The 24990-nt window shown below is 52.1% G+C and overlaps 5 protein-coding genes across 5 annotated transcripts; 1 reads left to right on the top strand and 4 right to left on the bottom strand.

Annotated features, from left to right (window-relative positions):
• Nucleotides 1–157: 157 nt before the first annotated feature.
• On the bottom strand, nucleotides 158–2083 carry PG986_008232 (ubiquitin carboxyl-terminal hydrolase 19; the record flags this gene model as incomplete). The annotated part of the gene is made up of 2 exons (XM_066844454.1): nucleotides 158–1839; nucleotides 1891–2083. The coding sequence occupies 2 exons, from the start codon at nucleotides 2081–2083 to the stop codon at nucleotides 158–160; spliced, it is 1875 nt and encodes a 624-aa protein (XP_066700566.1).
• A 2645-nt stretch (nucleotides 2084–4728) lies between these two features.
• On the top strand, nucleotides 4729–10247 carry PG986_008231 (armadillo-type protein; the record flags this gene model as incomplete). The annotated part of the gene is made up of 4 exons (XM_066844453.1): nucleotides 4729–5105; nucleotides 5168–6216; nucleotides 6383–9285; nucleotides 9339–10247. The coding sequence occupies 4 exons, from the start codon at nucleotides 4729–4731 to the stop codon at nucleotides 10245–10247; spliced, it is 5238 nt and encodes a 1745-aa protein (XP_066700565.1).
• Nucleotides 10248–10816: 569 nt separating this feature from the next.
• PG986_008230 (uncharacterized protein) lies at nucleotides 10817–13268 on the bottom strand (the record flags this gene model as incomplete). The annotated part of the gene is made up of 7 exons (XM_066844452.1): nucleotides 10817–10825; nucleotides 10919–11703; nucleotides 11785–12074; nucleotides 12148–12321; nucleotides 12387–12730; nucleotides 12808–13069; nucleotides 13159–13268. 7 exons carry the CDS (start codon nucleotides 13266–13268, stop codon nucleotides 10817–10819), a joined length of 1974 nt encoding a protein of 657 aa, XP_066700564.1.
• A 624-nt stretch (nucleotides 13269–13892) lies between these two features.
• Nucleotides 13893–16227, bottom strand: PG986_008229 (uncharacterized protein; the record flags this gene model as incomplete). The annotated part of the gene is made up of 4 exons (XM_066844451.1): nucleotides 13893–15006; nucleotides 15056–15821; nucleotides 15879–15974; nucleotides 16104–16227. 4 exons carry the CDS (start codon nucleotides 16225–16227, stop codon nucleotides 13893–13895), a joined length of 2100 nt encoding a protein of 699 aa, XP_066700563.1.
• A 2720-nt stretch (nucleotides 16228–18947) lies between these two features.
• Nucleotides 18948–23688, bottom strand: PG986_008228 (smad nuclear-interacting protein 1; the record flags this gene model as incomplete). Its single annotated transcript, XM_066844450.1, has 2 exons — nucleotides 18948–23282; nucleotides 23350–23688. 2 exons carry the CDS (start codon nucleotides 23686–23688, stop codon nucleotides 18948–18950), a joined length of 4674 nt encoding a protein of 1557 aa, XP_066700562.1.
• Between the last annotated feature and the right edge of the window lie 1302 nt (nucleotides 23689–24990).

Raw genomic sequence — 24990 nt, 5'->3', positions numbered from 1 at the left:
CGCATATCAATTTATTCTTTTGTATTGATTCTTAGCCTCAAAGCCGAGTTTTATTTATTTTTCTTGTGCTATTATTATAAGGGGGTAGCGTCCATGGCCTATCATGAGGACCCAGCGACAGAAGGGATAGACATCCCACCGAAACAACACTCAGGCCTTACTCTGTGGCCGTAGCAGGTGTCTTGGGTCTGCTCATCCAAGCAAACGCCGAAGCACCACCGACCGGATTGGCTGCAGTTCGAGGTGCGCCAGACACATTTCGGTTCTCTCGTGGCGTTGTCGCGCCCATTTGTTTCGAATCGAGTCCACTAATGCTAACAGCCCGGTCTGCCCGGTCCGGCTTCCATCGAACCGTGCTCGCCGAGGCACCCTCTCCCAACGGTTGACTCTTCCGTCGATCACTGCTCGGTCTAGGCGGCTCATACGCAGCACCCGTTCTTGCCGAGGAGGACGTGCCCAACTTACTCGGCTTGAGGACTTTCATGTTCCTGGCCCGACCAGGTGGCTGGTACCCACTCAGTGGCATGTTCTCCTTCGAATCACTTCCGTTGGCCGAGGTACCCTGTCTCCATGATGACCAAATACCGCCTGCAATAGACTCCCGCCGATAACTCTCACTATGAGACTCCGACTGGCTATCATTGGCTCCCTCTTGTTGCCTACCTTGGCTCAAGCCGACCTCCTTGGTTTGTCGATCACTTTCAGTCCCACTGTCCGAGGCTGTGCTGACGCCCTGAATACCGCCAGATTTCTTTGGCAGTTCCGAAGCCGGAGACGCCAATCCCTGGGAGTCAGGACCCGTAGAAGCATCCTTGTCAGCATCGTTTGACGTTCCGACCTCCGAGTCGCCTTGCTTGGGCTCGGCAAAAACGAATGGTCGTGCAGTGGCGTTCAGTTTGGGCTTCTCTGGGAACACCGCCAAGGTACGGATGTGTTTGAAAACACCATTATCCTCAGGTCGAACAAAAGGCACCGACAGCTTCTCACGGTCAGAGCCATACAGAACCATCCGATTCTGTGAAAGGAGGATATCGGCCGAGTGCTCTCTCAAGTTCTCACTGCCAATAAAGATCTGGATGCCCTTTTTCGTCTCTGTATTGTCGACTTGATCTGAGCCGATGACCTCGAAATTAGCCATCAGACTGGGTACTTCCGGCATCTGAGGTCCTGGGCTTGTGGCTCTCGAATTAGGTTGGGTAACTGTGGCTTCGGCCAGATAGACTGGCAGTCGAAGACGCTGTACACCATCTAGATCGCGGTGTATCTCATCAAGGAGATCCAACTCCTTGACAAGGGAGTACTCCACTGACGAGTGCTGAGAGCCGGAACACACAACGGCATACAAAAGTGTGTCATGAGCGAAGTTAGGGGTAAGCCAGCAGCGAACAATGGATGGCACCGAGCCCAGAAACATGAAGCCGGGAGGGAGTTCGGGTACGCCAACGGGGGAGTCCTCGTCAGTTCCCGTTGTGGCAAACGTGGTATCCAGCCCAAGGCTGCTGGCGTGACCTGAAGCCATGGAATGATGGGAATGTACTGAGTGAACGGAATGGCCAGCCGAGCTATGTCGTCCATCTGACTTGTGCGAAAAGGTTCGCTCCATCATATTTCCCATGCCGCTTCCGGGGCGGATTGGGCCAAAGTCGCCCGAGTGCCGTCCATTCTGTGCCCAGCTGGAGCTTTGCAAGGCGCTCTCGTCGAAGCGGACGCTATTGGCTCGAGAAGCCGCGCCCCGTCTGGCCGGCTCGTCCTCCGCGTCTAGATGCAGGCTGCCCAACAAGTTTTGGCCCTGCTCTTCGAAGTCGTCAAACAGATCATTTGTCGGCATTTGCATGGGCCCTACAGCTTTAAGGTCAGCTGTGACGTCTCTGCATATAGAATGGTACGCACCGTGTTGCGGGGTTCCGCCGAGGGCGCTGGGAAAGGGCGAGTTCCAGACGGACTTCAGAGCAGCATCGTCAGCCTGGCGCTTCTCAAGACGCTGAAGTCTCTCGGCATGGCTGTTCTGCACCAGATGTAGTTGTTTCACGTCCATCTGCACACTATATAATTCTTCACGAGAGACAGGGAACCGAGAATCCATGCCCGACCCCCAGAGTGAGCCAAATATCTTCTGGAAGTGTTGGCCTCTTATCTCGGTCAGGCAGGGTACGGTGGTCGACGTTGGCTAGATTGGATCGCCGGGTCAAGGGGTTTCACAATGGCTAATTCAGAGTGCTGAGCTGGCGTGAGTGCAGGTCCAAGGCCCATCCGACAGCGCAGGATGTTGTGATTGCCGAAGTTGTCGCAAGCAGTGGCAGTCCTTCAATTCTTGATCACTGGTACAATCTCAATCTTTTGAAGCCTTGAATGAGGACCACCGCCTCCGCCTCATCGCAGAAGACCCTTCGGTCTTGAGCGACGATGCCTGCTGAACGTCTGGAATGTACTCGTATGTAGTGACTGGTAATACGTGATGTAAACCACCGTGAATCAAACCAGAGCGCTGGCCTCGAGGCAGTGTAGATCGAGCGTGTTTTATAGAGTCGTCGTCAAGATGGGCGTCAGTAGAACAGTTCCTTTGATGTGACCAGTATTTCTTTTTCTTTCGGAAGCGATAGCTGGCAGTGGGCGATGTGTTGGGTGCAGAAAGGTGGATGTCCGGACTACTGTGTGGCACACAGCACGAGAATATTGGAAGTTGTAATCAAGAGTAGTCTACGCTACGGTGCAACGATGGAAAGCGCGCGCTCTCTCTCTCTTTTTTTCCGGAGGCGAAGGGCTGCTACGGGCGTATCTGCAGAGATAGATGTCGCGGTGAATGTTCCAAGTTGAACAATGGGCGTGAATGGGTTCGAGGGGCGTGCCGGAGCTGGTTGGCGAGGCAGATGGAGGAATCGGGTAAGAAGTGGGATGGAGTTAGTTGGCTGGACGGACGCTTTCGAAGGCAAACGAAGTGGGAGAGAGGCCAAGTCGAGAGGGTTGGGTGTTGGGTGCTGAGCAGAATATTAATACAAACACACGTTTGGGGGAGAGCAGGAACAAGAAGATTATTGATAATGGATGTAGTGGTTCGGAGGACCAAATTGAAGTTCACGGAGTCGCTGCGGTTGCTTTGACGGGGGAAGGCTGTTGTCATTTCGAGGGAGCACAGTCAGGTCCAGGGTACATGCCAAGGGCGCTGGGCAGTGCTGAACCACCGAACATTGGAGAACATTAGGCAAGTACTGTCGCTAGCAGGACGACCTTACGGCTCCCGGGCGAATAGACTGGCAGAGGCAGGTCGCACTCCGCGCGCCAGCCAGGCAAAATTGGAGAAGCGGTACTCGGAGAGAGGCATGGACTTACCTCATTGTTATCCATTAATCTAGTCGAGGTGCATAGGCCTCTCTGCCTGCCTGGGAATTCCCCAGTGTGCAGGGATCTATTAGAGGCACATGTTTTCGATATCTCTGGAGGGTCATAAATAGTTCTGCCACTGCCACCTTCTGTCTGTCTTCTGACATTGGTCCAATGCCTCCCTTTATTTGTCTCCAAGCACATGGATTCACTCGGGATCAGCAGTCAAGCCCTTAAAGTGGAAGGAAAGCGATACTTCAGCCATGAAGCCAGTAGTCCACTCCCGCCGCCCGCCCATATTCCAACTTGCATACAGTCGGACTGGCTGCTAAAACCACCTTGAAAAGGCTTGATCTGCCAGTCAAGTTTTGGCAGCGATTGGCGCGGCTTTAACGTCTTAGTTTGTTTGAACCAAAACTGTAGGCTCGATCTAAATAAAATTACAGCTGCAGCTGGCTAATCCTTTAGCTGGAATCAATGGTGATGTATGCAACTAACAGGTAGGTACTATCTTCTAGCAGAGAAAGTACCCTACCCAGATTGATGGCCAGGACTATCCATCCACACCAGACGAATGTGCACGCAGTGAACTCTCCTGCATGATGCTGTGACTGCTCTTACAAGCCAGCACTGGAGTATCACCGCAAGGCATTCTACTGGAGAGAGTTTAACAATGAATTGGGACTGGGGTGGCGCCGTCCCTCGGTGAATAAGAGTTGATAATCTGCCTGACGCACTGGAACGAACTCAACATTCACTGATCACAAGCCTTTCCATACTTCATTGGATATGCAGCATGGAGTAACATACAGAGCCTTTCCTATTTGAAGAAGCTCGGGCTCCTCAAACGAAAATGCACACAGATGTTCTTCGATTTGCGTGTGTATACTTGGATGCCGAGGTTTGGTTTACCTGCAAGATTGAAAATTGATTTCTCCCAACTTGCGGCCGGTCTGCTGTGTGCATTCTATTTCGAGGATCGTGAAGAAGCCGCCTAGGAATAGGAAGCCTCCATCAAAATGCTGCATTAAGCTCTGACAACATGCAGCTCACAGCTGTTAGTACCAAATAATGGGCTCCTGGAGGGGCAGAACGTGGGGCAATGAAGCAGGGGTATTTTATCAGAAGAACATGACAGGCCAATCAGTTCACGGAGTGGGCCATGATCGGTGAAACTTGATGGCCGACAAAATCTCGATAACAAAAGAAAAAAGTTCCTGGATAAGCAGAAGTCAAGGCTGTAAGTGCAGATAGTGAAGCCAGCGCAAAGTACTATCTGATCTTTTCTAAACTTTGTCGCATCGTCGCTCCGCCGCCCTACCGCCTGCCGCCTACCTCCTACCTCCTATTACTGTCTCGATGACCACGACGACTTGTTAAGTGACTTGCTGCTAGACGAAGGCCAGCAACATGGCGACTTCTCTTGCAGCCCAGCTGCAGCAGATAGCTGCCAGCTCCAAGGCGACACTCGACGTGAAGGCGCAAAAGGCAGCCCATGCGAAGTCCCTGGTATCCGGTGCGCGAGAGGCAGCTTCCCAGAACTTCCAGGAGCTCTACACCAAGTGCCGCCAAGAATACGACGAGTTATGTCGAATTGATGGCCGGTTTCTTGCTTTCAGCACTACTCTTTTCAGCGAGCAAAGCCGGGATGAGGATCGCACGCAAATGACCACGGATGAAAACGCAGAGTTGGACAGGAAGATTGACTCGTTCCTTCGTCTCGTTGGCGGAAGACTTCGCATCAGTCCTGCTATCTATGCCGTCGAATGGCTAGTACGGAGATTCAAGTAGGAATACCTCCCGCCTGTGTTGACCATGTTGTTTATTTCGGTAATACTAACTTCTTCAGGATCCACGAATATAATACCGTCTCCCTCATCACCACCTTCCTCCCATACCACACCGAACTGTTCTTTGTCAAGCTCCTGACCATACTTCCCGCAAACTTGCCGAATCAGTACCGGTTCTTGGACCCCTACGTACGCGCAAGGGCAGCGCCCCCAAAAGCTGTATTGGTACTTCAGGCGACGAACCAATCCGAATTTCTCGCATCGATCTCAGAATACACTTTGGAGGCATGCAGGCATCAGCAGCATCATGTTGCCTTGATCAATCTGTGGCGGGATCTCATGACCCAGGCTGTCAATGGAATACTGGACAAGATGCGCTCTGGCCGCCGCAGCATTCAGCTTACCAACGACCAGGATTTGATGCACCAAATTGGGCCCATCTTGAGTGAAGCATTGGTTATGAAAGCTGTCCCAGAGATCCAAGTTGCTTGCTACACCGTGGTGTACGTTTTAGCGGCAAAGGGCAACCTCCAAGACCAAGCAATCACCGCCTTGATGGAGCAGCTCGTGATTGGGTGGACCAACAAGACTGTCCGGCCAGGCCTCGCGACCCTATCCGTTCTGGCGCAATACCGATCCTCAAAGCAGCTGTCACGAAAAGTGACAAAGGCTTTACTCGACATCGACGACCTCCCAAAGATGCTTGACGAGCTCCCTAGCGAATGCAATACGGAGAGGCTATGCAATGGATTCTGTGTCGCTGCAGTGGAACGGATATGGAAGAAGGCAGAGATCCGTGGACTTCCTCTTATTGAATCCATCATCTTGAAAGATCTCCTAAGTGATTTGCAGCGCGGTGTTATCTTCAAATCGCTTCTGTTGGTCGCGCATAGGATCAATGGCGAAACTGATGAACAAGTCCAAGCTCGACATGCTCTTGCTTCGACCATTGTTAGGCTGTCCCACACTAGCGGCAGCAATGGTGAGGTTTTCACAAAGGCTATCGCAGACCTCGAGGTCGATATCGAGGAGCTCGAAATGAAACTTGATGTGGAGATTAGGCCCAAAGCTATCACCGCACAGCCTGAAGAGGATATACAAATGGATGGTGATGGAGACAAGCAGGTGTCTGCGCCTTCTGAGGATTTCGAAACCGGCTTTAACCGCCTCAACCAAGCAGGAGCAGGATCGACAGCTTCTTGCTTACTGTCTTCGCCCCCCGACGTTTTTTGCTGACATTTGCTCTGTATACATGACTGCGGTCACAAGCCCAGAGCATCTAGCAAAGTTTGAGGAGGTGGCTCCCTTGCAGCACGGTGAAGCGCACTCGAACCCTTTCTTTTTCACTTTCTTCATGCGAATGTGGTGTGGTCCTTACCCAGCGCTGGCACGAGTGAACGCTTTGGAAATGGTCAAGAACCGCCTGAAGTCCCCAGAGTGTGAAAAGTATGATCCGCAGGCGCTTATACCGTATTCTCTTGTCGCTCTCAACGACCCAGCTAGAAAGGTACGACGCGCAGCTGCAGATCTTCTGGCGGTCATTGATGAGCACTACGGCCAAAATGATACCACAACGTTGGCTCGATGGGGAGGCAACAAGCTGTACGAGTCTACAAGTGCGATCGAGTGGATGTCGTCAGAAACAAGCCGCAAGTTTTTGCAGGGCGTCTTAATCCCAACGCTGGAAGAATGTGTCCTCAACGCGGATCATGTAAACGCTGTCATCCAAACAAGCCTCAACAGCAGCAAGTCAAGGACGTCTGATGGAGCTTCCAAGGATAAGAAAGCACACTTATCACAGAACACGAGACTCTCTGTCATGACGTGCCTGGCCGGTCATGTCATCCAAACTCCTATTCTACTTGTCAAGTCACGTCTCCTGCGGTCTTTGAACCAAGTGAAGGGTGTTTCCGGTACCAGCCGAACAGAAATGTTGCTTCCCGTTCTGCAATGGTGGGTTTCGCTGCCAGCAGATGCTGCCGATGGCCTCTGCCAAGTTGAGCATATTGATGTCCAGGCATTTGATAAAGCTGTTGCCGAGATCGTAGTAGCGAACGACAATGCTGGTTTGGACTTCCTGTTTGAGGCCATCAACAACTCAGAGTTATGCGCACGAGAGGGTCTCGTCCAGGTTTTGTTCGAACGTATACAGAAGATGTGGCCTGCGATGAAGTCTGATGCCAAGCACTCTGCCGCCGAGAAGCTACTGGCTCTTGCCCAAGAAGCTGCCTCGGATGCACGAAGTGTCATCACCACCGAGGCTGCTAATCTGTTGAGAACTGTGGAGCTGCCGACCGAGGTTCTGCATCACTTCTTGGACACATTGCAAAGTACTGACACATTGGCAACGGAACCCCCGGCTAACAAGCGACGACGCGCAAGTTCGACTTCGGACGCCAGAAGTAACGTTCAAGTGCCGGACTTGAGCCTGGCATTGAAGCAGGTTACCTTTGTCCTCCAACTTGTGGATGGCTCAGAAGCTGGAAAACACTCATCTCTGCTCAACCCTCTCTTCAACACGTTGTCGCAGCTGCAGCAATACCGCGCCATTCTGGGCTCAGAGCTCGGTTACCTACAAAGCCTTGTGCTCCAAAGTTTGCTTTCTATCCTCGAAGCGCACAAAGATAGCAAGGACCTCAAAATCGACGGCTCCGGAGGCCATGGCGACCTTCTGGTCAACTGCATCCAGAAATCCTCTAGCCCTGCTGTCCAAAACAAGGCTCTTCTTCTGGTTGCAAGCCTCGCCAAGATTGCCCCTAACTTGGTTCTCCACAGCGTTATGCCCATTTTCACGTTCATGGGAAGCTCCACCCTCCGTAACAACGACAACTATTCAGCACATGTCATTAATGAAATTGTCAAGGAAGTTGTGCCTCCACTGATCCAGTCTCTTCGGAAGGGAAAGAAGAGCCCCATCGCAGGTGCTTCGGAGCTCCTTCTAAGCTTTGTCACTGCTTATGAGCATATCCCTACTCATAGGAGGCTCGGGTTGTTCATATCCCTGCTCGAGACCCTTGGAGCGGAGGATTTCCTGTTCGCGCTGCTGGCAATGCTATCAGACAAGTATGGCTCGACTGCCGACGTATTGTCCTTTTCCACTGGAATATTCAACAACTTCCCTGTCGAGATTGGACTTCATTCGCTCATCAAGCTTCTCAACCTCATTGGCGACTTGTTCAAACCGAAGCCCGGCCTGTCAGCTTCTCTTCTTGGGATCAGCGAGGAGAGCAACCGGGACCCCCAGAAGATCGCTGCGTCGCTGCTTGATTTACCCCCTCAGGTCTTGTCCAGCAAGAAACTGATTGCTCAGATCCGAAAAGTCACTGAAGCAGACGACATGGATGCCGCCAGGGTTCGTGAGCTGTATTCCACCCTTTTGGAAGATTTGTTATCCTTGGCGGAGAACTTGAAACCACACCAAGCTCTGCATGTGCGTTGCGGCGACACCCTTCCCAAGCTCCTCAACCTTCTTCCGATCGGAGAATTCATCAAGGCGGTTGAGAACCTGCTGGATCGGCCGGATATTGTCATCCGACGCAAGGTCCTCCGAGCTGTCGAGGTACGAATCGACCAAGAAAGCCAGGCGAATGCCAACTCTAGAACCGCGATACTCGCATTCCTGCCGCAGCTCACTGCCATCATCCGTACCACCGACGATATTCTCTACAAGTATGTCGCTGTGGAATGTGTTGACAAGATCTCGGAGAAGTACGGCAAGAAGGATCCCGAGGCTGTTACTGCGGCCGCAGCGATCATCGCCGGCGATCAGTGCCTTGGCCAGTCTGACAACAAGCTTCGCGAAATGGCACTCCTGTGCCTGGCATCTATCGTGGATGTTTTGCAAGATGGCATGTTGGAGGTTCTGCCCACGGCCTTCTCCAAGTGTCTGGCTTACATGAAGGAGAGCATCTCGGAGTCCGAAAGCAACACCAAACTCCACAGCGCAACCTATAGGTTCATTACCGCGCTCGCTGAGCACCTCCCTTACGTGATCTCCACGCAGTATCTCCGACAAGTCCTTGCTATCTCCAGCGCTTCTGCTGAAGCCAAGCTGGATTCCGAAACCAACGACACGCGGCAAGAGTGCCTTCAGTTCATCGCCAAGCGTGTTGAGAGCAAGACTATGTTCACTGCGCTTGAGGCCAACTGGAGCGTGGCGTCAAAGACTGGCTTCACTGTAAGTGCATATCTGTTCGATGATCATTACAAACAACTGCTAACATTCACTAGGCAATCAGGGAGTATCTCGATATCCTCGGGATGGCCATTGAGAAGCATACCAAGGCCGAGATTTCCAAGAGTGTTGGCTCACTTTCCAGCATCTTCATGGCTGCTCTCGATCTGCGCCGGGTGAAGAACGCTGAGGATGACGCCAACTCTAGCAACTCCGGTTTGGCCCGGGTTGAGGAGCATGTCAATGCCGTTGCCATTCGCATGATCATGAAGCTGAACGACGCTGCCTTCCGACCCGTTTTCTCCCAGCTTATGGTCTGGGCCTCTTCGGATCTTCCCAAGTCGGATATCGTCGGTCGCAACCTGCGTCTCCAGAGCGTTTACAACTTCTTGTACGCCTTCTTCGACCGCTTCGGCTCCATCGTCACGAGTTACGCCTCGTACGTCCTCGAGCCCTCCGTCGAGGTGCTCAAGGGTATCAACGCCCAGAACCTGGAGCAGCAGCGCGACCTCTGGCGCAAGGTCCTGCAGACCCTGACCAAGTCGTTCGAGCACGACCAGGACGACTTCTGGCAGGCGCCCTCGCACTTCAACGAGGCCTGCCCCGTCCTCGCCGCCCAGTTCGCCCTGCCCTACTCGGGCCACGAGCTCCAGACGTACCTCGTCCCCGCCGTGGTCGAACTCGCGGCCGCGGCCGACTCCCAGGAGCACCAGAAGGAGCTCAACGGCTCCCTGCTCAAGCACCTACGCTCCGAGACCGCCGCGGTGCGCCTCGCCGTCGTCAAGGCCGAGCAGAGCCTCACCCAGCGCCTGGGCGAGGACTGGCTGGCCATGCTGCCCGAGATGTTGCCTTACATCAGCGAGCTGCAGGAAGATGACGACGAGGAGGTCGAAAGGGAGACGCAGCGATGGATCGTGGGTATTGAGGAGATTCTGGGCGAATCTCTCGATGCCATGTTGCAGTAGAAAAGTAGAGATTATCATCCAATTGTTTGTTTATAAAGTCTGGTTCTAGATATACGGACAGACTCGGTCATATAAAAAATGGGAAAGCGTTATTATGTAATATATACTCGACATATACTCAAACTTGTTGAATGAATCTCGTGTGCATGTATCTCCTCGTTCTGGTGCAGACCTCATCATCGTCTACTTGAGTATTAGCCATGCACGCAGCCTGTTAACCCTAGAACTCTGCCAAAGTGAAACTGGAAAAGGGGGTAGGAGTCCCCCAAACGTATAAGCTATAGGTAAGCTAGGTAATGTCCACCAAGACTGTGTGCCCTAGTCTCCATACAGTAATGTCGAGTCATTCCACGTGAATATAGCAAGCAGAACATCAGATGATCTACCGCCATAACGATAAACACGTCTTATTTCTCTCGCCAACGGGCTGGTGGCTCGTTGGTATGTATAATTAAACGTGTTTGTATTGTACCAGGGCACATGTTCGAGTACGCATGTCGGCATACTTTGTACGATTATGGTGTGCGGTGTAGTATTTTTTTATCCTTCTATTCTTTTCTTTTCTCTGTTTAGTTACCCTGTAGTTAACCCTGTAGCAAAGCATCCAGTAAAGGGAGTTAACAGCTGCTACAGGGCCTCAACAACATTGGCACTGCAATATATATACATACTTTCAGCTTGGCAGGAAGCCAAAGGGCAGAGGAGGATCTTGGGCAAAAAGATGTCGACTGACCCCAGTCGTCTACGCTAAACACCATGTCGCTCCAGGCCTCTTCCCATGTCTGCATCACGTCGCTACTACCCATGTCTTCCTCTGTTGCTACTGCCTCCACGCCAAAGGACTCATCAAACATGGAATCCTGCACGATGTCCTGGGCCGGGGGCGTTGGTATTTGCGAAATATTCCCCATCCCTTGCTCCTCCTCTTGTCGTACATTCTGCTGCAGCCTTTGCTGAGGGCGTTGTGGTTGTGACGGTGGCGGGTGTTTTGCCGGTGTTGGGGCCACTGTAGCCAGCAACCCCTTCAAGCCATGGAGCAGATCAATAAGTCGGCGGTAGGGGTCCTCCTCGGGCGACCAGTAGTGAAAGCCGCCCTTTTCGCGGCGCGCTATCATGCTCTGCATCTGGCCCGTGAGCTGCTCGATCAACTCCTCCAAGCGCAGATCCCGCCGAACGTGTTCGGTGTCCCAACCGGGCACTTCGTTCAGGTTCGTCAGCTTCAGGCAGGTGATGAAGCCGTACATAAAGTCGTAGCTCGCGATACAGAGAAACCGGGGCTCAAAGTGCGGCGTCGACTGTAGCCGCAGCGTGAGGAAGGACTTGCATGTGCTGTGGAGAGTCCAGAGGAGCTCGATTCTGTCCATGCAGGACAGATTCCCGGCTTCGCACAAGCCTTCATGCATGCCGACCTCGTACAGCAGGATCTCGGCGACCTGAACGTGGGCCATAAGGACAGCTGCCAGAAGAGTTGAGTATCAGTTGACAACGCCATAAACACTGGAGAGTCGAGCAAGTAAACTGCAAAATTTTGGCTTACCATTCTCTTCGAGAAACCCGACAGGCAATCTCGACCTGAAGTTCTCGATCTGGGCTTGGAACCCCTTCACGATCATGATCAAAGGAAGCGTAGAAAACTTTGGGCTCATCAGACTGTTGCTACCATCTACAAAGGCGAGGGATATCGAATGAGCAATCTGCTGTATCTCGAGCATATGCACAAGCATCGTGTCGGTCGGATACTCGGCCTTGGCGCCAATGATGCGCGACACAACCTGCAGATAGGCCGTGTTGCCAAGTGCATCCGGCCTTTTGCTCGTCAAGAAAGTACTGCGTATCCAAATGTCAGCAAAGGTCCTATATGATACAACAGCCTACCCTTCAGGGGTGCCTTCTTCCTTACTATGTACTCAAGTAATACGTGCCTGCAAAGGCGCGCATCTGGTCGAGCTGCTCAGATCCGTATTCGTGAGGTCCCATCTCGGTCTTGTTCTCGTTGAAGCCAAGACTGGTGCATAACGAGCGCGCGAGGCCCAACAGATTAGTGACCTGGAAGGTGCTCAAAGCATAATGGAACCTAAGAACGACAAATCAGCAACTGAACAGCCCATCGTCTGCGGCAAAGAGGCCAGGTCTCCTTACCAGCCAATATATAACAGCAAGCCTTGGAGGACATCCAACCCTTTCCTCGGCTTCGTCAATAGTGCCTCGCTCAACTCCTGGAGCAGTTTGCGTCCCATGTAGACTTGCCGCTTGCCCTCGAGGAAGCAAGCCTGGAGCATGACAGCCTTCCAGAGAACTGGCCGCTCACTGCGCAGCTGTGCGGCTGACATATACGGTGGCACTATGACGAATGGGAATAAGTGCATCGTGTTAGTCCGGTATTCGTTGAGTAGCCTTTCGCCTTCCTCCCCTTGTGGCCAGGCGGATGGGCCAGTAGCTCGAGCTCCTTCATCAGACTGGCTGGTGGCGTCTCCAGCGAATTCCTAGTCCAAGAATCAGCTTCCGAAACGGCAATAGTAGGGGGTGGGAGAGGGTCGAGGCAGTCCGACTTCAAACCTACAGGCCATTCAGGTGAGGCTCCGTCCTCGGGGGATACGCTTTCGGGGGAGGCGTCTTCGGGAAACATGACCAACATTCCATGTGGTATCCTCGCACCACAAGGTCTTGTCCTTTGAGCCGACAGGCATTCTGCTTTCCTTGGAGGGCTGACAACCACGGGCGCACTCCTAGATTCCGCCACTCTCGCGAGGGTTTTGGCATCCCTCCGTGCTTTGGGCGGAGCCGGGGTCTGCTTGACGCATTGCTTCTTCAGGCGATCACACCTACACGCCTCCAAGTCAGTAGTGATCGGTGCTGTCACGGTTGGAACAAGAACATATCTCTCCCAGTGTATATCTTTTTTTTTTCTCACCTTTCGCACTTCAGAGGGTTGTTACACGGGATGCATCTAGCCTTGGCCTTGGCGCAGGTCAGACAAGCCCGCGGGCCCGTCTTCCTCTGCTGTAACGCTCTCGAGTCCATTGAACCGACTGGATGATTGATTACAGGCGCTCTAAATGCGAGTACCTTCATGAAAACACCAAATGAGCAAATGCAAACATTTCCAACTTGTTCTCTTGCATTTTTGCAAAAGTCATTCGGATTTTCGTTGCCTGCATGCAAGTAAGCAATTGAAGGAAGTTGCTCAGCCGCAGCTGCCTTCCTTCGAGAACCCATGTTGGAAGTCTCCGGCTCCGACGGAGACGGACCAATTCCTCACCGCCGTAAGCGTGCCTTCTCTACATGTTTGGAACGACTACCTAACTCCCAACGCAGCACCACCACACAGCGCCTTGCACAGTCAGAAGAAAAAGAAATGGCATCTATGAACAAGTGAATTTGGTATTATGGCCCCCAATTGGTTGGGCATCTCAATCTATCCTACATCAAATGAAAACCCCAATGTGCAATTGAATGAGAAAATGTCCACGATTGAATCTCGTTGAGATCGTGTGGGACTCCTCCGCAGACATCAGTGCTATCAACCATCGTTGCGTCTTTTCCGGTTCCCCAGTCTCTCCAACTAGTCAACCCATAGTCCAAACCTGATCGGCCATGAACAGTGTCAGTCGGGACATGAGGCAGGAACAAGAAACAGCCTGCTTCTTAGGTGAAGAGAAGGGTGATAATAGTCACCAGCATGACGGCGCAGGTGGCAGAGCCGCCACCATTGTTGCTACCCCAGTACAGGGCACCAGGCTTCTTGTCGGAGCCCGAGGTGACAACAGGAGGAGTCGGCGTGTTGGTGACGCTGCTGCTGGCATTCACGGAGACGGTAATAGTGCTTGAAACAACGGTGCCAGGGTAATCACCTGTGCCAACAACCGACGAGGTCATGTTCATGGCAGTTGGCATAACAGTCGTGGTGGTATCAGCAGTCGAGAAGGAAGAGGTCAAGTCGGAGATGCTGTGCGACAGCAGTGTGCTGGAGTCCGAAGCCGAGGACGAAGTGGTTGCACCATCAACACCTTCGGTCGTCGAGGTGACAGTGGTATCATTTGTGCTTTCGCTGCAGTGAATGTCGTGATCAAATCTGGCAGTAACAAGAGCAGTGGTGCTGGGGCCGATCGTGACAAGAGGCACGCTGAAATACGAGGCAGAGGCAGTGGTTGAAATAGATTCCGCCGAGGAATCGGTAGCACCACCCTGTGCAGCGACTGCAGCCGATGATGTAGTGGCAGGGACCGGCACAACGGTATCAGTCACAGTGGTGCTGCTCTGACCACATGTACCCTCAGCCGTCAGTGTCACAGTGACGAGAGCAGTCTGGGTGACAAAAGCAGTGACAGTCGCAGCACCTGTCTCGGTGACAACTTCAGTGGACTCTGATGCAGTAGTCTCTGATGCAGTTGCAGTGACCACAACAGTGACGGTCTCGACAGTATCAGCGCTGGCAGTATAGGTAGTAGTGCTTGTGAACTCCTCCACAGAAGAAGAGTCGGAGCCGGAAGCAGTCTTGGTGACTACCACGGTGGCCGTCTCAACAGCACCGGAACTGAGGGTGTAAGTGCTGGTGCTTGTTGACGCCTCAGAGACGGTAGCAGAAACCGTGGGGGTAATGAACGTGGTGATAGTCCGCGTAAGGAGCCCGGTGGTTCGGGTAGTGAAGACGCTTGTGTACACGCTGGGAGTGCTGCTCGAGGTGCTGACAGAGCTGGTGGTACTTTCGCTGGTCTCCTCAGTGCAAGTGGTGGAACTGGTAGCATTGACAGCATCAACACTGGTAATGTTAGCATGGTTCAAAGTTACCGGGAGTAGTTTATGCTTACCTTGTCATGGTCACAATGGAAATCGTCGAGTTGCCGACGACCAAGGCGGACGTCAGGATGGACGTAAAGGTGGTAGCACCAGGAGTAGAACTCGAGGACGACGGAGAGAGTGTAGATGAACTACCAGACGTAGACTCAGTTGTGGAGGTAGCGGTGCTAGACTCCAGGGCGGAACTAGTGGTCACAGTCGCAGACTGAGCACCAGGGGGAGTCATGGTCACAGTGACAATCACAGTGGACGGGCCCGCTGGGGTCTTGGTCGTCAGAGAGCTACCAGAAACAGTCGACGTAGTTTCATTTTTGGTTGCGGTAGCAACAAAAGTACCATTGTTCCAGATGGTAATGGTGGAAATGTGATGAGAGTGTGTAGCATTACCAGTCACTGTGGCAGGGACACTGATGGTTTCGGTGGTGTGAGCCGACGAAGTGACAGTGACAGAAGCTGTCGAGTGGGCATGAGAGGACGACGTAGCAGTCTCAGTCTCAGTCTCAGTCACAGTGGCAGGAACACTGACAGTCTCCGTGGTGGAGGCCGATGAGATGACAGTGACAGCAACAGTGGAGGTCTCAGTAGACTCGGAAGACTCAGTCGAAGACGAGACAGTCGAATAATCAGACTCAGTGGACGAGACAGTCAAGGTCGTGTTAGCGGTTGTATGATAACCGTAGGAGTAAGCCCGCTTGCCCAGGCCGCCCATCTGGGTGTTGCTGGAAGCGATGGGGATCTTCTCGCCAGCAATCAAGTTGTCGACATTGTCAACCAGACCTGGAAAAAAGAGTGAGAAGGGCTGGTTTCGAAGGTAACAGGGTAGGAATTACTTACGCATGTGCAGAACGAAGCAGATGCCGGCTGCGACAGACACGCCAATGGTCACAAGTGCCAGGATGACAGTGAGCAGGACAGGGGTGCTGCGAGGGACTGAAGTTGTAAAGTCAGTAAGGCCCAAGATGACTTCCAAGTCAAATTCCAAATGTGAGGGGGAAAGAGGACATTAAGAAAGGGAAAAAAAAGAAGAAAAAAAGAAGAAAAAAGAAGAAAAAAACCTACTACGCTGCTTCTTGCTGCCATCGCTGCCGGTGGTGAGCGTGTTGCCATCGCTGTAGAAGGAGTTGTCAGCTCCCTCCTTGATGGTGGGAGGGAGGACAGTCTCGCGAGTTGCGAAGAAGGGCATTGTCACAAGTCGATGTTGTGGAATTGCTGAGGGGATGCAAGTTAGTAACGAGTGAAACGAAAACAAATGAATGTGGCTTTGGGTGGGTGTGGGAGTCGAAGATGGAAAAAAGAATATCGGCGAAGTGAAGTGCCAAAATGGAAGGTGAGGTAGGGTGAGGAGGAGGTGGAACTCGAGATTGTCAGGCGTGGACCAACAGCTTCGAGAATACAGAAAAAGATTCTGCCATCAATGGTATCTCTTGGTCGCCTACCAGAGGAGAAAGAGCTTTCCTCTTGATGGGATGATGACTTGGGAGAAGGGCAAGGGAACAGGCAGTGGGAGGAGGCAGTGGGAGGAGGATGTGTACATACCTTGTCAAATGGAGGCCAAGTGCAAGTAACGAATGACGGATTATTAGATGAAGAAGAAAGTGAACGTACGATAGGAATACAGAGATCCTAACATGCGAGTCCTGACGAGTGAATCCAAACGAGTGAATGGGGTGGGTGATGGAGGGGGGGAACGATTGTGGTGGACGATGTGGTTGGTGAGAAGGAGGGTTGGCAGGAAAATTGGCCTTTTATGTGTTGCAGACCAAGAATGGAAACACCAAGATCAGTGGGGCTTGGTCAAGGGCAGGAATAAAATAAAAAATCGATTGTACTCAGGCACCTCATGTGAATGAAGAGTGATCTGTTGGTGGTCACTCTGGATGCCTCAAAAGTGATGGGCCCACTCTGTCAAGATCAGCCGCGTCGGTTAGGTATCTGTACCTAGGAGAAGATGATCTCTCTAACACAGCTGGTTCTGCTGATTCGAATTTACAATGCTGATTCTGTACAACTGGTCCCAAAGAGTGCCTTCCAAAACACGCTTCCTGATACGATAGCCCCTGGATAACAGTCGCAGGAGGACCAGCGAGGGGTAATGGGCAGTTTTCCCCAAAATTACCACAGAATAAACAGGATAGCCATCCATTGCCACTTTGACGAAGCAGAAACTCCCTAACGAAATGGCAAAATCCCTAACATAGATGATTGCTGATGTCCTCCCACGAATCACGAGTGGTATCACCTGGTTTCTGGCCAGGAGAAATACGGCCGCCCCGGCCATCACCGGCTGTCTCTTTAATGTCCAAACTACCTTTCCTAATGCGATGACCCGTAGGCCTCGATACCATCCCAATCTAGGGCATATATTAAATCGCTACCTTGGCGTTCAAGCAGTCAATATGGGACCAGTGGTTGGCAAGTGACATCAGAGAGAGGCCACGTCGCTACGTGACCACCATGGTATCAAACACGATCATCCCATACATGTACCCAAGTACCAAGATACAATCCAGATGAAGTGGAATCGGCCAATGACTCATGATGAAGAAGAAGACCAGGCAGAACTAGACATGAAGTACTGCTGTATTCACATCATACATGCAATACAAAGTTCAGCATTCGCCATCAGGAACAATATCTATCCGAGTTGTTTCTAAAAAAAGCCCATCGTAGAAAAGCTTCAAATCTCAGAGCCTTGACTTTCTGACTTCTTCTCCCCCCTCTTCTCTACCTGGGCGGTGATGTCGCAAGACCGTAGCTGTCTTTTCCCTACTGACATGGTAATATGTCTTGCCGAACGAACAATCTCCCCCATCGCGAATAACTTCACTTTCATCCAAACTAGCAGTACAGATACATAACCCTTTCCTATATGAGTATCTTGTCACTGCTACAGACTCCTACAATTATCCTCGGTCTATCAGTGCCGGTGTTCTCAACATATCCCGACTCGACCGAGTTAAAAGAAAGGGGGGGGCAATAAAGAAAAACCCAGATGAAAACAAGAAGAGAAAAAAATAGGGTAGTGCACATATCGCTGATCACATTAAGTCCCATGCTCCTTGATGAAATGTTTTCGGGGTATGGGGATGACATCCGAAGACCTCTTGGTAGGTGTGGGATTACTATGTAGGCAAATCGAAGAGCTGTATCGAAGATCTCTAGGACGGTGCATGGCCGGACTGTTCTACCACTCGACCACCTGCTACGAAAGAAACAGCCTTGTTCTTGATGTTCGACCGCCCCCTCTGTTCCCCCTCCTTCTCTGACAATGGTCAACCGATAAACGGGGCAGCACCACCCGCGCGCCTGCTATGAAATGATTTCAGATGCGCCGTGTCTGCAAAAGGGTTGAGGGACGAATTAAGAGCAGCTGCCGACCTAGAACCCGGGGACGTGCCAATTCAAGAGGCTCTGGCATGGCTCGCGGAGGCGGCACATTCGATGAAGGCGGTGGATGGTTGGGTTGCGCACCAATGCAGCAAGGACTTGACGCAAATCACATATGAATGCATAGAATATCACAAGGGTTATATACAGGATGACTTGTTAATGAGTGAGGTAAAATAGCACACGAAAAGGGTATAACCGTAATACATACACTTTTAAGAACGGCCTCGAGCTCAAGACCCCCCTAGCCTTCGTCGCCGTAGGCACTTCCATCCACAAGCCTGCTGTTGCTCCGCCTAGACCAAGGAAGGTCGAGGAGGTAACCATTGTGTGTAGACTGATGCAGAGGATATCACACTCTTGGGTAAGTATGTTTTGTCCCCCAAAGAATCAATAAATGCCCACTTCCAAAATTTGAAATCATCATTCTCATCAAGAACTGCCACCTATGAAACCGTCGACGAAAGGGAGAGTGGCAGGACCAATTCCAGCCGGACCTCATCTTACTTGACTACACTATTCCGCATCATCAGCCGCAGCCCTCCGACTTCGAGTGGCACGACCAGAGGCGACAGGCTGGGGCTTGGCTTTGCTGGCAGCTGCGCTTTTCCCCTTAGCCGCTGCTGCTTTGGTTGCTGGCTTAGCTGGCTTGGCCGGCGGGGTCTTCGACTTTGCTGAAGCAGCACTTCTACCCTTCCGTGCACTGGCCCGAGGTTGAGGCTGAGGCTCTTCCTCCTCTTCTTCCACCTCCTCTTCCGCATCCTCTGCTTCTGCCTCATCTCCAGCCTCATCTTCAGCCTCGACCTCCGGCTCAACTTGTTCTGCCCCATCTTCGGGATCTTCTGCGGGCGGTTCACTCAGATCGCTGTCCTCGGCGGCATCTTTGCCTGATGCCTTCGAATCAGCTTCAGCTTGGTCATCTTCGCCGTCTTCTTCCATCGGCTCCGGCTCTGTTCCTTCTTCCTCGACCTCGGTAAGAGTAGATTCTGATTCGCTATTGTCATCACCTCCGACCTTGTTACCGGTTTTGTCGTAGTACTCCCATTTCGAAACACCCTCAAGCATGTCTTCGTCGTCTTGGTCCGAGTCGCGTTCGATATATGACGAGTTTGCCTTGCTACGGCCACTGCGGCGTCGCTCACCCGACTCAGGCCCAGGGGACGAGGAGGAAGCAGCCTTCCTCGACCGGCCCGACGATTTGGCCTTGGCCGCTGACCTCTTCGTCGTAGAAGTCCTTGCTGATTTGGTGGACTTTGATCTGGGGGTCCTTGACTGGGTGAGTTTTGTCTTCTTGGCGGACTGGTTACCGTCGCCACGTTCATCGATGCCTTTGCGCTTCTGTGGACCGATGATGTCAACTCTGAGAACAAATTGTAGGAAAGGGTTATGAGGAGGTAGTTGTGAGCGGCGTACCTTCTTCTTGTCCAGAGATCGTAGTAGTTCATCCAAACGCTCGTCAGTGCCTTCAGGTAGATATTGTTTCTCGGCAATCTTCTGAGCGGTATCATGATCGGGCAGCGCGGCGTACAATCCCACAGGAAGCCCAACCTTGCCAGCGTAGGCTTGGAAGCTCCAATTCCTGCGCTCCTGCCACTTTCTCAGGACTGCCGTTGTCAGGTCACTGACTACGTAGAGTTTCTCACTTTCGGCAGCATTGATACCATCCCGTGTTTGTTTTACACGCTCCGCATACTTGAAGATCATGCCGAAGTTTTGCTCGGTGGACACATTACTCAAGTAGTAGACCAAATACCTAGCATGATCCATGAGGTCGTTTGCATCACAATTGTAGTCTGGATGGTGGGCCAGGAGGGAGACAAGCCTGCCCATTGTAGCCTCCATAACAGTCTGTTTGTTCTCCTGGAAATGACGCGCTCGAGAGCGGATCCAAGTCTCGATTTGTTGTCGGAACTCGGTCGAAGGCTCAAAAGCGGTTAAGAAGATCATGGTGTAGAACCGTGGCCTTAACTTGCCATTGACGAGGTATTTCTGGAGTTTGGTAATAAACCCGCGGCGTACTTCCGCACATTGGTCCTGTGTTAGGATCGACAGCCTGTTGAACTCCGAATGGGAGAAGAGTTCCTCGAACTGCTTTGCAGTACAGAGTTTGAGCACTGATTGCCCTGCAAGTAATCGAAGTCGCGACCTGTGATGCGCAGGTGTGTCTGCGGTCTTGCAGAGGTCCCCGTCTCTCTTGGTCAATGTACGGAGAAGCTTGAATGTCATGAGTGTTACGTCTTTCGCCTCGCTGGGCTCTTGGATGCCGCGAAGCCGGTTAACGATGACTTTGACCGCATAACACTTCTCCTGGCATTCCTCATCCATATCACTATCGCTTACCCACTCCGGGTCGGATTCTGCTGCCTCTGTTCGTACTTTCTGCAGGACGTTCTGAAGTACCATATCCATAATCTGGTCATTGGCATCCGCAGCAACCTTTGGCGCAAGAAGTTCTAATTGGCTCACTGCAGCCAGCTTATTCAGAAAATGAGGCTTTCCTGGACCCCAGTCCTTGGTAATCCGACCGAGTAGGTCCGTAGCCGCCACCATACTCTTGTCATTCTTCCGAGCCATCAGGATGTTCACAGCATACTTGGCAGCTTTGGGAGGTCGGCCATAGAGAGCGTAGTTTGTCAACGCTTGGGTGAATTTCCTGTCTTCGGGCAAGTTTTCGGGGTACTTGCGCGAATACGAGGAGCATGCCTTCAATGTTTCGACCACACTGACATCGTTTTCTTTGGTAGCGGTCGGGGCGGACTCGATCAAATCTTTGCACAGCTCTCCAATATGTGTTTTGAACAGATCCGGGAGGTGCTGCGAAATCTCATTTGTAATTTGCTGGGCAGCAGGACCCAGACCATTCTTGTCATTCTTTGAGCATTCAATGAAAGTCGAGAGATGACTCTTGTTGAACATGATGTACGCAGAACGGTAGAGCAGAGGGACCATGGTGTCCAGGATCTGTGGTTTGGTAGAGCCTTGTACCCTCTTGTTGAACTCCTTGATAGCTCGGTACATTGTCTTGAAATCGCTTTCGAGGCTTATAACGAACTTGATTAGCTGATAGCTTCGACGATCGTTCAGACTTGCGAAGTTGTACAAGTCGGTTTCCACCTTGGGCTGATCAGGGAAGAAGGAGCAGATGTAGTGTATCGTCTTCTTGAGATTCTGCTTCGTCATTTCTGCATTCCGTTCGGGGGTGCCACCGTTCCACGCCTCGCATTGACGGACGTAGTTTTCAACGACCAGTGCGAACTGAGGCTGCCGCGTCTGGATCGCAAAGAAGGCTCGGCGCGCCTTGTCACTCATGCATTTCACAAGAAGCAGGATTCGTTCCGCTCGAATCTTATCGGGGTCATAAGCTTGATCTGCCAACTGCGACTGCGCTTGCGACTGGGAGTTGCCGTTAGCTTTAGAGCCTTTGCCCTTGGCTGGCGGGTAGGACAATGGAACAAGACAGTCGAATATAACCCGCTCCAGCAACAGGTTGAGTTCCGGGTCGTTGGCATAGAATGCATTGAGAACGTAAGTCGGCACGCTCGAGAGAACATTAGCTATGTCGTTCCCGGCCATGAGCTCGCCAGTAGCAACAGCCCAGAGCTTGCCAATCAATGCCATGGCCTCGACTCGGATCGCGGGTCGCTTGTCACGGCAACGATCGGTGAGGGTCGAGAGCAACGATTCAGGCTTGTCCACACCTCCACTCGATCCCAACTTCATAACAATGTCTCTGAAGTTGAACACTTCAATGGATCTGACAGCGGCCAACCTGACCTTTTCATCGTTGTCATTTAATCGGTCGCGTAAACCGTTAAGGAATGTCGATTCGTCTTCTCGGCTCAGACCAATGCCACCAGCTGATGTCGAGACAATGTAGCCTGCTGCAGTAGTCCAGGCGGCACGAATGAGTGGCGACTTATCATTCCGTCGACCGGTGAAGTTGTGAAAGGCCTGAGGATGAGTTTGCGTGAAGGACAAAGGCGATATGGGTGTGTTCAGGATGCTGAGTTCGGGATGTTCTGGGCCGTCGTCATCCAGCCCTAGAGGCGGGTACGCCGCTGGATCCAGCGCAGGCGCGGGAGGCGGGCCAGCAGCGCCAATCCCCGATATCATGTCTCCAAGTGTTTCTGTGGCTAACAAACGGAGCTGGATGTTATCAGCAGACAATTCAGCATCGATCTGTGGCACCACATTCTGGAGCACGGTAGGGGCTGCACGCCACAGCTCCCGGAGAAGGAGATGAGCCTTTCGTAACTCTCTGAAGTCGGCCTCGGATGGGCCAGCGGGCTCATCGTCTTCTGATCCGCCCTCGTCGTCGTTACCATTGGTAGCCGGCTTGCCAGTAGTCACATCCATGATCACGTCGCTGAAGTACTGGCTCACGTATCGCGCCATTTTATCCTGGCAAGAATTGCAAATGGTCTTAGCCACAACATAAGCCTCAGGTTCCTGCTTCGGTAGAAGTGTTGTCTGGTTCCCATTCAGCTCCGACTTGTTCTTAGCACCACCTGGAGGAGCCGCCCGCAAGAACTGTGCCATTATCACATCCAATACGGTCGGCGGCAGTCCTTGGCCTTCATCGACCAATGTCACGAGGATCTCGGTCATATGATACTCGACATCTTTTGCTACTTGCTCGCCCGAGGTAGACTTTGCGGCCCCAGATATGCCGTCAAAGACTGACGAGAAGAGGAAAAGCAGGAGGTCTTCGGCATTAGGTAAGTCGTTGACGAGTAGAATACTCTTCACATCGGCCAGGGACATCAGGACATATTTGTGTTGCTTGTTGTAGGGGTGTGTTGGGTCCCACAGCGCGGGAAGGACGACCTTGATAAAAAGGTTGAAGATTTCCTAAAAATTGCCTACCAGTTAGAGACCGCCCGGCCAATGCAACGCGAACGGGAAGGGCCAAACAAACCTTCAGCTGTGATGGTGTGAATGGCGCGTCTGGAGCGCAAAGCTTCAGAATGTCGACCAGGCAAGATGCGGTGTAAGCCTTGACGCCTGCCTCTTTATGCGCCAGCAGGTTGTGCGACGCAAGCTGCTTCGAAACATCATGAAGCGATTCCTTATTGACTGTGTCTTGCTCCATATCGACCAATTCCTTGGAGAGTTTTTCGAGTCGGCGCAAGAGCTCGCTCGTAGCGATGGGCTTGCCCGCTCTCCATGTTAAGGTCTCGTTGAACTGCAAGTCGACCAATTCTTCATCCTCCATCTGCTCGTCCTCTTCGGGCTCCTGGTCCCTCGTACGCGCCATGGTGTCGGTCGGCTTGGTCGTAGGTAGGGGCGACTGGGTCGCGTGGTGAATGATTGACGTGATTCTCTAGCGTGGGCGATGGTAGAGGAAGCGGGAAGCTGTGTCTTGGTTGGTGCGCGGGGAGGCGTCGAAGGGAAAATCCGAGGCGGGACGTGACAACTCCGACAACTTAGCCGCCTGCAAGTTGCTGTTGCTGGGTCAAAGCATGCAGCGAAAGGTTGTGCATGTATGGAAGGTATCAGATTTACTTGCGCAAATACTTGCGAAGGTGAATACAGGATACTCGGCAAGTGGCTGGTAGGCTCGGGACCGGCGATACCAAAGAGTAAATGAGTCTAGAGCCAGCGGCGCATCAGGTGTTGGGTGATGATTTGACGATGGAAGGGTGTACTACGCGACCATTGGTCCACGCGTTGTTGGTCCAATAGCCTGTGCTTGGAAAGTGAGAGTGAGGTAGGGGCAGGACGACTGTCTTTACGCGATCAGATTAGTCCCAGGCAGCTCTAGCTCCCCCTTTGGTCATTGGAAACGTCAACGGTAGGTAAGGAAATGGCCCAAGCTTCAAAGCTATGCCGCTATATTTGGTGTTCTTACCTAGCACTGATGTAGCTTCATAATTCAGCTCGGATTATCTTCGTGAGTGCTTCATGTCACGATCGTAAACAAAGACCAAGCCGTGGTTTCGCTCACGCTGGTTGCTGCACAATCCACGTTTCGTGCACCAGAGACACAGAGCTCTCGTGGGTGCTATGTCAACCGCGTGCATCAATTGAATTGTATAATCTTCGTACCATCTGTAGATACAGTAGCCAACAAGTCTTGGCAGGCACACTGCACAAACACCACAGGCTTCGTGTGTACATGCCCACATGCACTTATTCTCTTTTCAACGCTATATCAATTAGATGATTAATCGCCTCCTTTGCATTGAGGGAAATGACACTTCTGGGAACATATTCGAGAATCACAACTTTACTCTCAAGGACTGTCTCGGCTCGATATTGAGACTCATCAACATAGTCGACGCGTTCTGTTTGCCAGTACAGCGTCCAACTGACCCTGGTCGAAATCTTGGCAAACCCGCCCGCCGGTAACTCACGCCTCCCACCTGCTTGGGTGGGGATAAATCATTCGAGATCTTTTCGTTTGCCTCAAGCGATATTTATCTGCCTGGGCACTTGGTTTGTGTTCATTCTAGTGTTCAAGTCCCCCATGCCATATCCAAGGGGGGATACCTTGATACCTTACGCAGCATAAGGGACACTCAGTTTCTGCTATTCAACTTCAAGAACCATTATCGTC

This window comes from Apiospora aurea (genome assembly GCF_038362705.1).
Source record: "Apiospora aurea strain CBS 24483 chromosome Unknown utg000005l_segment0_segment0, whole genome shotgun sequence".
Lineage (NCBI taxonomy): Eukaryota > Fungi > Ascomycota > Sordariomycetes > Amphisphaeriales > Apiosporaceae > Apiospora > Apiospora aurea.
Note: the sequence above shows the minus strand (reverse complement) of the source record. Positions and strands in the feature narration are given on the sequence as shown.